This window comes from Lipotes vexillifer, unplaced genomic scaffold (genome assembly GCF_000442215.2).
Source record: "Lipotes vexillifer unplaced genomic scaffold, Lipotes_vexillifer_v1.1 scaffold1594, whole genome shotgun sequence".
NCBI lineage: Eukaryota > Metazoa > Chordata > Mammalia > Artiodactyla > Lipotidae > Lipotes > Lipotes vexillifer.
The window spans coordinates 923241-939724 of record NW_006788783.1 but is presented as its reverse complement, the minus strand read 5'-3'; the positions used below and the strand labels follow the sequence as shown (position 1 = coordinate 939724).

Below are 16484 nucleotides of genomic sequence, written 5' to 3'. Positions count from 1 at the left end.
GGTACGCGGGCCTCTCACTGTTGTGGCCTCTCCCGTTGCGGAGCACAGGCTCCGGATGCGCAGGCTCAGCGGCCATGGCTCACGGGCCCAGCCGCTCCGCGGCATGTGGGATCTTCCTGGACCGGGGCACGAACCCGCGTCCCCTGCATCGGCAGGCGGACTCTCAACCACTGCGCCACCAGGGAAGCCCTCCCCTCTATTTTTAATAATGAGCTTTTATTAATTATATTTATAATCAGGAGGGAAAATTATTTGTTTTTAAAAAAAGCAACTGATATTTGAAAGAGGAAGTCTAAGATACAGTCCAGCCGTTCACTCCGAGAAGTTCAGAGCTACCTGAGAGAGTCCCAAATTCACATTATGCCTACAGCTTGTCTAGAGATGCATTAAGCAATTAGAGAATCTTTTGCAAAGTGTTTCTATATCTTTTATAAAAGTGCTGTTGAAGGCAATATCCATTATGCTGTGAGCTCTCATCTGAACCTTCAAACAGAATTCCTTTGACCATTTGTTTTAACTCCTTTTATTAGGGAATGAAAGCTGTATAGCTCCTCACATTTCTCTTTTGGTATTAGCTGCTACAAATCTCCGAAAGATGTTTTATGCTGAATTGTAGTAATTACTAACATCCTGGCATGGGTTGCTGATATAATTACCCTCTTTCTTTACTGTTTTACCTTTGAAGAATCCTTTAAAATGGTTTCTAAAATGGTCTAGTCGGGATTTTTATTATAAACTACCTTCATTCCTTTTTGGAAGGAAACGAAGTATAATGAATACAACACATCTTTAGAGTATCTTAGTGATACTATTACACACCCACCAGATGGCTAAAATGAAAAAGGTAAAAAAATGTCAAAGTTGGCAAGGATGTGGAACTGCCAGAGTTCTCATACCCTGCTAGTGAAAGTGTAAATTGGTGCAATGGAAATGCATAATATATTGACTAAGACATATTTAAACCCATATACACTTGGGTCCGTTCAGTGACCGCTCTCCTGTTAGGGCGCAGGCACTGGCCACTGCTTGACAGGATCCCTGTGGACCATTGCCCTCCTGGCCCCAGCATCACTGGACCCACAGCTACTGGAGGGCTGCTGTCTGTGCTGTCTGTAGTGGGGGGGCTGGGGCCCCCGTCCTCTGAGCTTCAAGCCTTCTTCTCGGGCTCACTCTAGGGAAAAGGACTTTTCAAACCCTTGGCACCAGTGAACGCCAGATGGAGCTGTGAGGCCGCTCTGGCCTCGGCGGCAGGACACAGAGGTGCTTCTGCTCAGCAGCTGGCCGACAAGGGCAGCCTCCTGGAGGGAGCTCCTGTGTGGCAGTGGCTTCCCTACAGCAGAAAGGGCAGGGGAAGGGCCACAGGAGCAAGGAAGACTGGCCCCACCATCACAATGTATTGAGCACCCACCGTGCGGCACATCCCAGCCCAGGATCCAGCTGGGGAAGCCGGGGTTTAACGTCTTTCTTCTTCACCCCAACTCCTCATCTTTCTCCTCCTTTCCCCCTATGAACTCACATTTTAGAACTATTGGGCTGGCCAAAAAGTTCGTTCGGGTTTCTCCGTAGGACGTTACGGAAAAACCCAAACAGACTCTTCGGCCAACCCTGTAAAATGAATGTTTTAGGTTTAGCTGTTTATTTATTGAGTAAAGCATTGTTTTCTAGTGCTAATTTTTGAAGTGAGCGAGTTGATTATTTTGTGCTCCTCTGACAGAATCCTAAGACTGAATCCCCCCTCCTTCTGGGGAGTCCATGGTTATTTTCTTTCTTAAGAGTTACAGTCCCTTGAGGGTAAAAAAATACGTACTTTCTTCACTGTTACTTTAAACATATTTTGTGAGTCTTTTCTTGATGGTAACACTTCTTTTTTCTCTTCTTGATCATGCCTTAAAATCTATAACTAAGATATGTGTTATACTTTTTTTCTTTTTGAATATGATGTTCACATCAACACTCCCCCCATCATTTGCTCATAATCGCTACTGTGATCGCTTTGTAAGTGATACTGTTGTAAAATGTCAACAGTGTAGCCATAATCATAGTAGCTGGAGCGTTTGAGATTCATAACAGCAGCTCTTATTTCCTGAGTATTTGCTCTCTGCCGGGCACTGCACTAGACTTTCTATATTCATCCTCTTATTTAAATGTTATGATTGTTATGATCATTCTTCAAAGTAGCTATTTTATGGAGGAGAAATCTGAGGTTTAATGAGATTAAGTAAATCCGAATCTCTGACTGCACAATTCATAGGATCTTTTTTTTTTTTTTTGCGGTACGCGGGCGCCTCACTGCTGTGGCCTCTCCCGTTGTGGAGCACAGGCTCCGGACGCGCAGGCTCAGCGGCCATGGCTCACGGGCCCAGCCGCTCTGCGGCATGTGGGATCCTCCCGGACCGGGGCACGAACCTGCGTCCCCTGCATCGGCAGGCGGACCCTCAACCACTGCGCCACCAGGGAAGCCCCATATGATCTTAATTACTATGATTTCCACTTTCCCATTAACATCAATTGTTAATAGTTCTGCTTGCATTACAAATTCGTTCGTATTTTTTAGAATTTTATGTAAATGGAATCATACAATATGTTTGGGTTCTTGCACTCAGTATGATTAACTTTGAGACTGATGAATGATGTTGGGTGTATCAGTAGTTCATTCCTTTGTGTTGCTGCGGGACACTCCCTGTATGGATATAGCACAGTTAGTTTATCCACTCACCTGCTCATGGATATTTGGATTGTTTCCAGTTTGGGGCTGTTATAAATAAAACTGCTGTGAACTTCTGTGTACAAACCTTTATATGGACATGTGCTTTCACTTCCCTTGGGTAAATACCTAGGAATGGGATGCTGAGTCATGTGTCAGGGGTCTGTTTAACTGTTTGGGACGTTGACAGACTGGGTTCAAAGTGGCTGTATTGTCTCACATTCCCATCAGCGGTGTGTGAGGGTCCCAGTTGCTTCACATCCTCGTCTCGTCAACACTCGGTAGGGCAGTCTTAGTTTTGGCTGTTCTAATAGGTATGTAGTGGTATTGCATTTTGGTTTTGATTTACAATACTTTGAAAATATTGGTCTTCTGGTTTGCATTTTTTTTTAAATTTTTATTTATTTATTTTATTTTTGGCTGTGTTGGGTCTTCGTTTCTGTGCGAGGGCTTTCTCTAGTTGTGGCGAGCGGGGGCCACTCTTCATCGCAGCGCGTGGGCCTCTCACTGTCGCGGCCTCTCCCGTTGCGGAGCACAAGCTCCAGACGCACAGGCTCAGTAGCTGTGGCTCACGGGCCCAGCCACTTCCGCGGCACTTGGGACCCTCCCAGACCAGGGCTTGAACCCGTGTCCCCTGCATCGGCAGGCAGAGTCCCAACCACTGCGCCACCAGGGAAGCCCTGGTTTGCATTTTTTGACAAGAAATCTATCGTCCTATCTTTGTCCTCTGTAATAGTTCTCCCCTCCAGCCCCCTCCCGCCACTTTTAGGATTTTTCTCTTTTACTTATTTAAGCAGTTTGATTGTGGGGTTCCTTGGTATACTTTTCTTCGTATTTCTTGTACTTAGGGTACAATGAGCTCCCTGGATTTGTGAGTTTATAATTTTCAGCAAATTTGGGAAAAATTCGGCCGATATTTCTACAAAAATTTTTTCTGTCCTCCTGCCTTCTTCCCGCCAATAGAAATTTGAGGGCTCCAAATATACATCTGCTAGGCCACCTGAAGTTGTCCCACAGCTTACTGATGCTCTGTTCATTTTCCTCTCTGTTGCATTTTAAGTGGATTCTTTCGCTGTCTTCATGTTTATACCTTCTGGGATGTCTAATCTGCTGTTGATCACCCTCCACGTCTCTGCTTCACGTATGCAAACTCTCCTCTAGCTTCTTGATGTCCTTATCTACTAATTCTGTCGCCTGCCATTTCTGGGTCAGTTCTGTTTTTTTTTTTTAATAAATTTGTTTATTTTTGGCTGCATTGGGTCTTTGTTGCTGTGCGCAGGCTTTCTCTAGTTGCGGCGAGCGGGGGCTACTCTTCTGCGGTGCGCAGGCTTCTCATTGCCGTGGCTTCTCTGGTTGCAGAGCACGGGCTGTAGGGCACTTGGGCTTCAGTCGCTGTGGCTCGCAGGCTCTAGAGCGCAGGCTCGGTCGTTGTGGCTCACAGGTTTAGCTGCTCCACGGCGTGTGGGATCTTCCCGGACCAGGGCTCGAACCCGTGTCCCCTGCATCGGCAGGTGGATTCTCAACCACTGCGCCACCAGGGAAGCCCTCTGGGTCAGTTTTGATTGATTAGTTTTTTCTCATCATGTTTCATATTTTCTTGCTTTTTTTACACGTCTGGTATTTTTGATTCAATGTCAGACATTATTGATTGCTAGAGTTTTGTGTTCTGATAAATATCCTTGAGCTCTGTTCTAGGATGTGGTAATGTTACTTGGAAACAGTTTGTACTTTGCAGGCCTTGATTTTAAACTTTGCTGGGTGGGACCAAAGCAGCATTGAGTCTAAGGCTAATGTTTCCCCACCACTGAGACTAAAGTGCTTGGAGTGCGTGCTCTACAATATCCTCCGATTGTGCGCTTTTCTTGCTGTTACTGGCCTTCAGTGAACGCTAGTGATCCTTTTAGGGATTTTCCCCTGGCCTTGGGTGCTTTGCTCACTGTCGCGCGCGGATCAGTATTCAGGTGAAGGCGTGGGGAGGGCGACCTTTGGCAGATGGCCGGAGCTTGCTCTGTACCTCTGTTAGTGCTGTCCTGTGAGTCACAGCCGGTGAGCTGTGTCCCTGCACTCACAGTGGTGTGTTTGCGACTCAGAGACCACTGGGCTCTGCTCGGGTTCCCCCAGGGCTTGACCAGAGGGTGCACCTGTCCCCCATCAGCTAGAGGTTATGGCCCTTCATTGCCTCATGTCCAGTGTCTTTGTGTGTGTGTGTGTATACATTTAATGTTTGAGGCACATAAGGTGAATCTGCTGTCTTTAACTCTATCTGTTGCTCTATCTGTTACAATTTTTAAATTGCTCAGATGATTTTAATTCACTGCATTAAAATGATGGGGCTCCCTAGCCCAGTGCAGCGCCGTGTCCTGGGGTCTGGTGATGAACCTGGCTGGTAACCAAGGTGGGAAAGGCTGCCTTCCACCTGCTGCCAGCACGTGGAGCCTCATCCTCGCTGTGTTAGCCATGCACTTGATATGAGTGAGACTACTCAGCACAAGAACTGACAACCGTAATTCCACAGTATTTTTTTTTTGTCTCAGATTCATATCTATACGTTTCACTCAGTCTTTTTTAGAACATCATACTTAGGTTTTGCATCGTTTAAAAATCTGTTTCTTTTCATGGAAAGCATGGCTTTTTCTAATAAAGAGATTGACAGCATTGATCTTTGACATGAGATTTAAAAGAATCATAGAATAATTTATCTGCCAGATTCATCATTAGTATGCCACCATTTAAAACTATTTTCAGCTCTTGGTACAAGGTGTGTGTTCTTTAATATAAAAATAAAATGTACTAAGTGTTAAAGTTTTAGAACATGTAAGAAACTGTAAGAGAACATTTTAAACTACCTGTAGTCTCACATTTAGAAATAACTATTATTAATAATGTGGTGGGGACTTCCCTGGTGGTGCAGTGGTTAAGAATCCGCCTGCCAATGCAGGGGACAGGGGTTCGAGCCCTGGTCCAGGAAGACCCACATGCCGCGGAGCAACGAAGCCCATGCTCCACAACTACTGAGCCTGCACTCTACAGCCCGTGAGCCACGACTACTGAAGCCCACGCTCCTAGAGCCCGGGTTCGAGCCCTGGTCCAGGAAGACCCACATGCCGCGGAGCAACTAAGCCCATGCGCCACAACTACTGAGCCTGCACTCTACAGCCCGTGAGCCACGACTACTGAAGCCCACGCTCCTAGAGCCCGTGCTCCGCAGCAAGAGAAGCCACCGCAATGAGAAGCCCGCGCACCTCAACGAAGAGTAGCCCCCGCTCGCCGCAACTAGAGAAAGCCCGCGTGCAGCAGTGAAGACCCAGCACAGCCAAAAATAAATAAATAAATAGAAGACATTAAAAAATAAATAGTATTCCATTGTATGGGCACACCGTATAAAAATAAATAAATAACGTGGTGTACTTCCTTTTAGATGAATTTTTTTCAGATTGTTTTCCTGCTTTCCATTTTAGTGGAAGACTTACGACCCTGCATTTTCCCACTTGGAAATTTGGTTCCGATTCGTCTTTGTGGTGCTTACCTTCATTGTCACTGTAAGTACCATTCACCTAACAGATTACGTCAGAATCCAAACAAGGGCAAAATTAGTTCATAAATTATGGTTATTAGAGTGCGGGAGGTTTACCTGAACTCTGAGACACTCCATCCAGTGGGCCGACCTGATGGTACTAAATATTCTGTATTTTTGCTGGGGTGCTGTGCTGCAAGAACGCTGTGGTACCTTTAGTAAGCACTGTGTAGTGTCACAGTAATTACAGGTCACTGACTTGTAAGTGAATTCTCATCGGTGTGTAGTGAGAAGTGCCATTTAACCTGTGTGGAGGGATCCTGCCTGGTTTGAATGACCTTCTTTGAGTGCCGATACAGCACGTTCTTGGGCATTTACATTTGGAAAAGTGGACCAGACCTTACAGTCTTTGGGCTTTTTCAGGAGAGTGCAGATGAGGGGCTTTGGACGTGCAGGCTTTCGGCTCATTTGGGATCCGAGGTCTCTGTCCACTGGTGCACCGTGTCTTTGGGGGGTGATAACCCACAGAGTACAGGCAGTCCCCACAGAGGCCCAGCCAGTGAAGGTGGGAAGTCATAAATTGGAGGAAAAGGAAGTGTGCCTGGAGGGTGGTATCCTGCCGCCGTCAGCTGCCTGCCCTGTGCTGACACAGAGAGAGTAACGTTTAGGACGTCCGTCCTTAGCAGTGGTGGCCGCTCCAGTTGCCACCCAAGGAACTTGTTGCTTCGCAGTCTAACTGTATACAGAAGGACCCAGGCTCACAGGGGACGTGTGAGGAAAGTGCCAGACGGTGGTGATCTGGGTGTGGCTGGAAGGCAGGACACGGCCACAGAGTACCCTGAGAGCTGGGATGGTGAGGGCCTCCCCTGGTGAACTCACTAAAGGAAAGCGGAAAACTGCTGTTTATATTTGGTCAGAAATCCTTGCTGTTCCTTGAAGGATTTCTGTTGCCTGGGATTCTGCTGCCGTACTCTGGGGCCCAGAGAACTGGTACCCAGGGCCCTATGTTCTCAAACAAGAGAAATGGGCCTGATTCTGACAGGTAGACTGGGGGAAATGGTCCATCAGTCCAGGAAGTCCAAATTGCTTAGGAAATTATTGGCTTATGTTAGACTGCAGAAAAAAACAAAACAACTCCAGGCTTAAAAATCACAAATTGTATGATGTTTTAGAGTTTAAAGAAACCTCTCCCATGGGCCACTGCCCCTTCAGGGAGGTGTTTGAAAAGAAGCACATCGTCTGACCGTGGTTGTATATAAGCCTCATTCCTTGGCTTTTCCTCTGGGAGCCCTCGTGCCTCCCTAGAAGCTGGTGTCATCTGTGAAAGTCGCACCTCTGGGAGCCTGTGGCCTGTGCCCGGGGAGGTCCTTCCCTGCGGCTCAGTGGGAGACGGCCTGGTAGAAAGAGCCTGCCCAGGAGGAGGCTGGGGGGCCAGGGGTGTTATGGCCATTATATTCCTCGTCACCTCCTGCCCCTGTGAGAACAGCCATGACCGTCTTATCGAGGCTCCTTTGCAGCAATTCACCGTCTTCTCCCAGTTGTCACTGATGGTCTCAGGGTCGGTTCAGCAAGGGGTTGGCTCGTCAGGTCTTGGCTGGCACTGAGACCTTTGATTTAGGAAGACAGATGTAAGGTGATGCTCAGCGGGGTGGGCAAAGACAGTGACTGGGGGCCTGGTCTGGTTCACAGTGCCTGTTTGCTCACTCCCTCCGGAAGTTTTCCATGCGAGACTGGGGCATCGAGCAGAAGTGGATGTCCATTCTCCTGCCTCTGCTGCTACTTTACAACGGTAGGTGCCATTTTTACTTCAGCGCTTTCCCCTTTAACGTTGAAAGCTGAAAGGCGTCCTGGAGGTGGCCTGGGGGCCCCTGAAGGAACAGGTGGTAGCGCCCATGCGACCCGAGGGACATTTTGCTCCAGGACGCGGCGGGTGCCTGCAGCTTTCCCCCTGCCTGGAGGTTAAAACCTGGAAGGGCCGCAGACACCGTCTTGGGACTTGGCTGAGGGTGGCAGCAGTGCTGTCTGCTTCTCGTGCCCTGCTCCAGAAAGCATCTGCTTCCAGAGCTGCAGCGCCGGGACTCCCAGGCCTGCGGGGAGGAGCGGCTGGCACAAGCAGACGGCACTCAGTACTCATTCCTGGAGCAATCTGTTCTTTGGCTTTTCGGTGTTTTGAAAAACAAGACAGCCATTAGTTCGCTAGCTTCCCCATGGCTCTGGCCGGGAGGAAAGCGATCATGAGTTCTGCCCTCGCACGGGGCCGGGTGCCCTGCCGGGTGCTGGCAAGTCTGCCTTCCCAGGCCTGTCTGCCTTTTGCCTTGCAGACCCGTTCTTCCCCCTCTCCTTCCTGGTGAACAGCTGGTTCCCGGGGATGCTGGACGACCTCTTCCAGTCTGTGTTCCTGTGCGCCCTGCTGCTCTTCTGGCTGTGCGTGTACCATGGGATCCGGGTGCAGGTGAGCCGTCAGCGCTTCTGGAGGGAGTGGGGGATTCAGTCCTTCTGTTCCAGACTCTGGTGATAACCTTAGGGTGAACTTGTCCTTGGGAACCTGTCTTCAGCCTCATAGTCAACAGAAGAGTGTGTGCTGTGTGGAAATGATGGGAGTATCTATGATCTCTTGTGGTCTGTGAGGGGGTAATAGTTTGCTAGAATTACTAACTTCTCTATTCCTTTTTTTTTTTTAAGGGAGAAAGGAAGTGCTTGACTTTCTATTTGCCCAAATTCTTCATTGTTGGACTATTGTGGTTGGCCTGTGTTACCCTCGGAATATGGCAGACGTGAGTAACTTTATTATGTGTGAAACTTCAGTCTTGGAAAGCAATTAACAAGGTGGACAGACCCAAAGTTGACTGTGTTTTGTGAACTCATCCAGAAGGGAATCTGTCACCCAGTGTTTCATGATTTGTTAGTGTGACTTAAACTGAGGGTTCATTTCTGCTTGAATGGCATGTAGAGACGGACACGATTCTTCTAGTCTAAGGTGGAAAACGAAAAAGACCACGTCTTTTCAGATTTCTCCTTCGGAGAGGCAGAGACTTCATTTGTAGGAATGACGCTCAGGTCGGCTCCTGGTTTGCCAGTGTCCCCAGATGTCTTAAGTTTCTCCTTTGGCTTGTGTCTTTAAACCTCCCCATCCTTATACCAGCTCCCAGGGTTGATCTTTAGTATTTTTGTCCGTCTGTAAAATGGCACCACCGCAGAAGCCTAACGTAGTAACAACCTGATTCACCCAAGTAGGATTTTCTGCAGAAACTAGTCCCGTCTCAGTGGTATGATGTTGGCCCCTGGCACAGTAATGATAGGACTCAGCACACGTCTCCGCTTCCCTCTTCCCACCCGCCTGTCATCTCAGCGGCCCAGTGTCATTTTGAAATGCGCTTCATAGACGTTTATATTTACTTCTGTTGCTTTCTTTGTGTGCTCATCTATTTCCTGGTGCCCATATATGCCGTTGAAAAGGTGCCTGGAAAACAGCTCTTAAAATGGAAAGAGGACTAGTCTAGGGATTTTCTTAATGATAAATACTATACTTCAGAATACTGAGGACTGTGGACAGTAAGTTTAGTAGCGTCGTGCGTATTTTCAATAGGTAATTTGGGATTTCTCATAAATTGAGGATTACTTTTTAAAAATCTTTTTACTGTTGGTCAGCAAGTAGTTTATGTTAGTAAGTTTTAGTTTTTCTTTTTAAGATGTTGGGGGTAGGAGTTTATTAATTAATTAATTTATTTTTGCTGTGTTGGGTCTTCGTTTCGGTGCGAGGGCTTTCTCTAGTTGTGGCAAGCGGGGGCCACTCGTCATCGCGGTGCGCGGGCCTCTCACTCTCGCGGCCTCTCTTGTTGTGGAGCACAGGCTCCAGACGCGCAGGCTCAGTAGTTGTGGCTCACGGGCCTAGTTGCTCCGCGGCATGTGGGATCCTCCTAGACCAGGACTCGAACCCATGTCCCCTGCATTAGCAGGCAGATTCTCAACCACTGCGCCACCAGGGAAGCCCTGTTAGTAAGTTTTTTAAAAAGCCAAGAGAGAGAAAGTATAAAATGAAAAGTAAACTAGTTATTAATCTATGTTTTTTTTTATAACATCGTATTTCTAGAATTAATGAATTACATGATCCAATGTACCAGTATCGTGTTGACACAGGAAATTTTCAGGTAAGGATTGTTAATCAAGCTAGAGGAATTTTTTTTTAACTGCTGTCTTAAAAAGTCGCTGAATTTTGTAACTTAAATTGTGCTGTTGTTACAAGCTTGCCAACTGGTTATGTGGCAAGGTCCATAGAAAGTTCATGTGTGGTTTAGACCCATTGTCTTCTAGGTGATCTAGTTCAACCCCTCGTTTCACAGAAAAGAAAACCAAGGTCCAGAAAAATTGAGATCCAGGCCTGGATGCTTTCTTGGACACATAGCACTGTCTTCCTAAGCAGGGCAGGGAGCCAGGCCCTCATCCCGGGGAGAGACAAGTAGGAGCCGCTGCCGTTTATTGAGCACCTCCTACGTTCCAGGCCCCATGCTCGGAGCTTTCCGTGTGACATGCAGGCATTTGCTCGTCTGATGAGCAGGGGCCGGGGTGTCCTCCTGGGGTGAGCTGGCCACCTGCGCTCGCAGAGAGGTTGAGCCGGGATGAGGACAGTCAGAGCGGCAGCAGCATGCTCTTGTGCTGCTCTAGGCTGTGGCCTTCAGGGCTCCGGGTCCCACTTAGAAAGCTCTGGCTTTCCTGCTTATGTTATTGGACGGAGAAGCAACACTGAGACCCTGTTGTCATTCAAGTGCCCGTCTGGTTTCGCTCCAGGGAATGAAGGTTTTCTTCATGGTGGTGGCCGCCATGTACATCTTATACCTTTTGTTCCTGATCGTGCGGGCCTGCTCCGAGCTGCGTCACATGCCTTATGTAGGTAAGCGCTGGTCTCAGACCCCCCTGGTGCAGGGCTGCCTGCGTTGGCATGGGCTGGGGGGAACGATGGCCTGACCCGGAGGGCAGACCCAGGGGCTGGAGCAGCACCTTCAGCCCCAGGGAGCCCAGGGCTGCAGGGGTGACTCTGGGCCATTTGGACAGTGCTTCGGGCCAACGCTGGAGGGAGGCCTGTGGGGTGGAAGCCAGCTAGGGCCCCAGGTGCCAGTGTGGCTATTGGAGCTGCCTGGATCCTTCTGGAATCGCACCTTACAAAGTGGCAGGGGTGGTTTTCCTTGACCTTGAATGGAGACAAGTCACCTGATGTCATAGGATCCTTTCCTCCAATCTGTCACAAGCAAATAATAGTGGCCACGCCTCCCTGGGAGACCCTCCTGGCCTTGGGGGTGATGAGACAGCATTTCTCCTGAGCTTCAGGTACTGACAGGTTTAAAGTCCAGAGGGAAGAAGGGTTTTGTTCAGGAGGTTTGGCTTTATTTTTAAGATCTTTGGGATTTAATTAGTGGCATTTAATTCCAATTTGGTGATTTAATGGGAGTATTTACTTCTTTTTCAGATCTCAGGTTGAAATTTTTGACAGCATTGACTTTTGCAGTGCTTGTCATTAGGTAAGAAGACTTTATTTCTTAAAAGAAGCAAAATGTGAGTTTTTATTTTACTGTCGTGAATGTCTTTTCTCCCGTTTTACGGGGTTAATTTTAGGGTGCTTCTAGCCAGCTGTATCCACGGGTGTGAGGCCTCCTCCCCCGGCAGGGCCCTGAGCGTGTGGTGGCTGAGGGAGCGTGTTCTGTTGTTCGCGCCAGGGGAGAGAAGACATGGCGAAGCCCGCGGCCCAGCGCTGCTCGGGTTCCCCCCTTGCTCTGACATGTGCCCTGTAAGGCAGCAGACGCAGTAGAGACAAGTCAGAGAATTAGAATCCTGGGTGACATGCTTGGCACCTGGGGTCCTTTTGCTGCCCCAAGGACAGGACTGTAAGTGGACATCATTGAAGCACACACGCTGCTGCCCGAGGGAAGCGGGCAGGAGATGCCGTGCAGCAGAGGAGGTGCCGAGGACTCTCCTGGGTCCGCGGGCCGGCCTGAGGGAGCACAGAAAGCCGGGTCTTTGAATGAATTCCAGATAATCTCTTGCTTGTTTTTGGTTTGTCGCTTTCCCCTAAAATCAGAATCCCGAAGGGGAATGACATCTAGTTATCTGCATTTCTTTCTCGGTTGTTTGGATGGCAAATCAGTGGCTGTCAAGCCCTTTCCCTGGTGAGAGCCATTCCGGACTCCGAGTGGCTGGCTTTCCACCACTGCGCTGGGGGCCCAGCCTTGTTGGATGGGGGATCCTGGAGGCATCTGGGTTCATTCACCCGCCCCTGCAGGAGTTGTTTGCATCCCTCACCAAAGCATGTGAACTTGGCCTGGTCTTCAAAACGAGCTTGCTTTTATTCAGCATCTAAATTCACCTGAAAACAGAGGTTCACGTGTTGTTATTCAGTCTCTGCAGCCCTTGGTGCAGCCTCACATGCACACCCTCACCTCCTTTTACACATCAGCAGCCCTCACATCCCCTCACACAGCCTCGCCCTCAGGCTGCCCCAGTCCACGGGCTGGGAGCTGCTGTCTCCGTGTGGTGACCTCTGTACGTCTGTCTAGAAGTTGTTATGCTTTTGGGATCTTCCTTCGTCTGAGTTTCAAGGGGATTCATACGTGCAGCAGATACCCAGGAAATGCCTCCACTGGTAACTGGGCAGACAGGTTCCTCCCTGTCATGGCGTTTATAGTCCAGTGGGGGAGGGCAGTGATAAAAAATTTAAAAATAGCCTAAACGCTGTAATGAAAGCAGAGGGATGGACGATGGCAGCAGGGCCATGGCTGCTTTCCTGAGGCTCGTGGGGGACAGCTCTCTGAGCAGGGGGCCTGGGGCCTGAAGTAGGGCCCTGAAGCCTGGGCTCAGGGACAGCGGCGTCACAGGGCGTGAGGACGTGAGGGAGGGTGGCCACCGGGAGGTCAGGTCGCCTCGCAGGCCATGGTGAGGAGTCTCGGTTCCGTTCTCAGTGGCGGGAACCCTTCGCAAGGTTTTAAGCCAGGGGGTGAAGGGACCTGGTTCACATTTTATTAAACAGTCTGTCTGGCTGGAGTGGAGACTGGACCCCAGGGAGGGGAAGTGGGCTCCCCAGTACCAGAACCCTCTGTCGGCACGTGCATTGGTGGGCAGGTGTCGGACAGGTATGTGAACCACTGCCCGGCGGGGGGAAGAGAACAGGATGGCAGACCGTCCCCCGGGGGCTGGTGGTCTGTTGGAGGAGATGGTCCAGAAGGTGCAGACTGAGTAAGAGAAGAGGGGGAGCACGTGCCCGGGGACCTGGACTCGAGGCTGTTAACGAGATCTGTGTCGGCATCGGCTGAGCTTGTCCCTGGATCTGAGCCCAGGAGCCCAGTGGAGGGGCTGTGTGCATGTGAACGAGTCTCCATGCAGATAAAATCATGACTAGGCAGTGAATGTGGCAAGTTATATGCAGCCAGTGCTGTTTCTTGGTAGGTTTTTATGTACTGTCCATCCCACTTCTCTTTCAGCATCGTCATCCTTTATTTAAGGTTCGGAGCACAAGTGTTACAAGACAACTTTGTAGCTGAACTGTCAACTCACTACCAGAATTATATCCTTTCGTGGGAGGACGTCGGGCGTCAGGCACACACCCTGGTGGGGTGGGCAGCGTTGCAGGCCCGTGAAAGTCAGGAAGAGGCATGACCTGGGGGCCTCACCCCTGTCCGTGTGAGTGAGAGGCCCCGGGGCCCCAGCGCCTGCCCCCGCCCTCCACGCCCCGCTCTCCTGTCTGTGGGGCAGGGACTGCCGCGGGTCCACCCACCATCCAGGCCTCGGGTCAGGCCAGGGCTGCCCACCTCTCCCTGCAGGGCACTGGGGAGAGGCCAAGGCCTGATTTGAGGGTCCTCTCTCCCCAGATGGCATCCCTTACCAACTCCCAGATGTGTCCAGCTGCATTTGCACCTGCGTCTCCGGGGAGGGCTTGTGAACAGCGGGACCTCCTTCGATTCCCTGAGGCCCCATTGCCTTGGCAGTAGGCTCCTCTTTTGGATGCACAATCGGGTCAAGTGTGCGCCTCCCACTCCCGCTTTCAGTGATGGCATCCATCAGGGGAAACCTTGGGGTTCATCCCTCACATCTTGGGTTCTTTCCGTGGGGCCTCTTCTCTTACTTACATCCTTAGAATCAATGCATGATTTTTCACGTTTTCGTGACTGAATTTCACACAAAGCTTTGATCAGATTCTCAGAGGGGTGTGTAATCCAGAAAAGATTAAAAAGGACTAGCTTGAGAGCCTGGATCCAGTTCTTCCTTTTATTCTTGACTCTCCTTCCTGCCCTTTGCCTGCGACTTGCTCTCATCAGGTCCTGCCACCTCCAGAGGCTTCCATGGACAGGAGAGGGCACGGCTCACCTGTGGTTTCCAGGTGCCCCTGAAAGGCATTGTAACCTCTGGCCACGGGCCTGCCCTGTGGTGCCCGATGTCTGGGTGTGGCCCCCAGGGTCCTGGCTGCTGCTTAGCAGTCACTGACGGTTGGGGGAGGGGCCGGCTGACGTGTCCAAATAGACGGTGTCCCAGGTCTGCTGCTTCCCTTGACCAGTGTCACCAGCTGAATTCTTATCTTTCTACGGCCTGTTGAACTTTTACCTCTACACTTTGGCCTTTGTGTATTCGCCCTCGAAGAACGCCCTGTACGGTAAGCCACCGGCCAGGGTCGCTGACCAGGGAGCTTGGGCAGCAGCTCCGGCCCCGCATCCCCGCCTCCCTCTTTAGTGGAGAGACCAGGCGGGCTCGGATGGTGAGCCCTGAGCCTCAGGGGGAGCCCAGCAGGTGCTGTGTCCTTACGGCCCAAGATGCAGGAACGGAGTGTGTCCGTGGGTCCTGACACGAGCGTGTCCGTCAGCCCCGCGAAATAAAGTCTGTTGGAAATGAGTGCCGTGACCTTCAAAAGAAAGCTAGACGTACACCCCGCCCCACCTCCCAAAAGAACCAAACCAAAACAGCCCTCTTGCCCCGGGGTGAGGAGGGTGAGAACTCCCTGGGGCCGGGGGCGTAAGGGCCACCTGGCTGCCCGTGGAGGGGCTCTCAGCACGTGCACAGAGGGTCTGGGCGGAGGTGACGGCTGACGGGCTGTGGACCAGCAGCCGTGCGCAGGCCCGGGGCGGGCGGGCGCGGCGGGCAGACCAGGTCTCCCAGCCCTGCTCCCAGTGAGGACCTGTGGGACCCTGGGGTGCAGGGAGCCCGTCTGCCGGCTGCTCCGGGCGGCCCTTCCCCCCAGGCTCCCACTCAGTCTTCCCGCGGCGCCCCCCTGGGGACAGAACGACCTGTCCGGCTCACGCAGGCCGTGAACGGGGAAGCGGGGATTGGAATCCAGCCCTTTCTGACTCCCACCCTTCTTCTAGAACAGCATCCTGCCTCTCTGGGCTAGTGACGTTAAAATGCTTGTTGGTTTTCAGAGTCCCAGCTGAAGGACAATCCCGCCTTCTCCATGCTCAACGACTCGGACGACGATGTGATATACGGGTAAGTCCCCATCTCCACCGAAGGCTGCCCTGGGGCGAGCGCTCAGCCTGCTTTCCTGTGTTTACCGGAGAGGCTGGTGACCATTCTCAGACGATTTCAGAGGTATCATCGGTCTCTTTCACCTGGGAGAGTCATGTGATCCCCTGGTTTTCTGTTGTCATGTTACTCAGGCTTAGGTGGGTAGTGTCCCTTCCTGCTGGACACCTGAGTGAGTGGTGACCACAGGAAGAGCAGTTCTTTCTGGAAGAACAGACACCCTGGTGATGGGTGGGGCCGGAGGGGGTGGGAGGAATCAGCTGGTGACAGAAGTGGAGAGAGCGAGGCTAGGAAACGGGCTCTTGTTGGGACGGCGGGTCAGTGTGAAGAGGAGAATAAACCCAGTGCTGTCAAAAGCCAAAAGCCGAGTGGTATCAGAGGTCTCTCTTGTAACAGGAGCGACTATGAAGAGATGCCCCTGCAGAACGGCCAGGCCATCCGGGCCCAGTACAAGGAGGGGTCTGAGAGTGACTGAGCCCCCGTGCCTGCTTCCTGGCCTGCCCGGTACCTGCCTGAACGCAGACCTCTCTTACAAGCAGAGATTTCCTGATCCTTATTTGTTTACATATTTTTGAAAGGAAAACCAAAACTGAGGACAAATTTAAACATTTGGGCCAAATTTACTGTTAGACTGACTGCAGTTATTTGGGAAGAGAGCTCTGCCGAAAAGTTTAAACAGCTGGATCATTTTTCAGAGATTTCATACGAGAGGTGGCTGTTTTCAGTGGTGAGAAAGAAATTACTGCTGTTTTTAGTAGAGAGAATTATGTA

General features: G+C 50.6%; 1 protein-coding gene across 1 annotated transcript in view; it reads left to right on the top strand.

The window, feature by feature from the left end:
* Positions 1–16188, top strand: part of TMEM181 (transmembrane protein 181) — a 70880-nt gene extending 54692 nt beyond the window's left edge. Inside the window, 11 exon segments of the mRNA XM_007461773.1 lie at positions 6163–6243; positions 7908–8007; positions 8540–8670; positions 8901–8992; positions 10309–10366; positions 11004–11106; positions 11680–11731; positions 13685–13767; positions 14761–14850; positions 15611–15677; positions 16110–16188. Of these exon segments, the coding sequence (XP_007461835.1) occupies positions 6163–6243; positions 7908–8007; positions 8540–8670; positions 8901–8992; positions 10309–10366; positions 11004–11106; positions 11680–11731; positions 13685–13767; positions 14761–14850; positions 15611–15677; positions 16110–16188 (936 nt within the window).
* Positions 16189–16484: the final 296 nt, after the last annotated feature.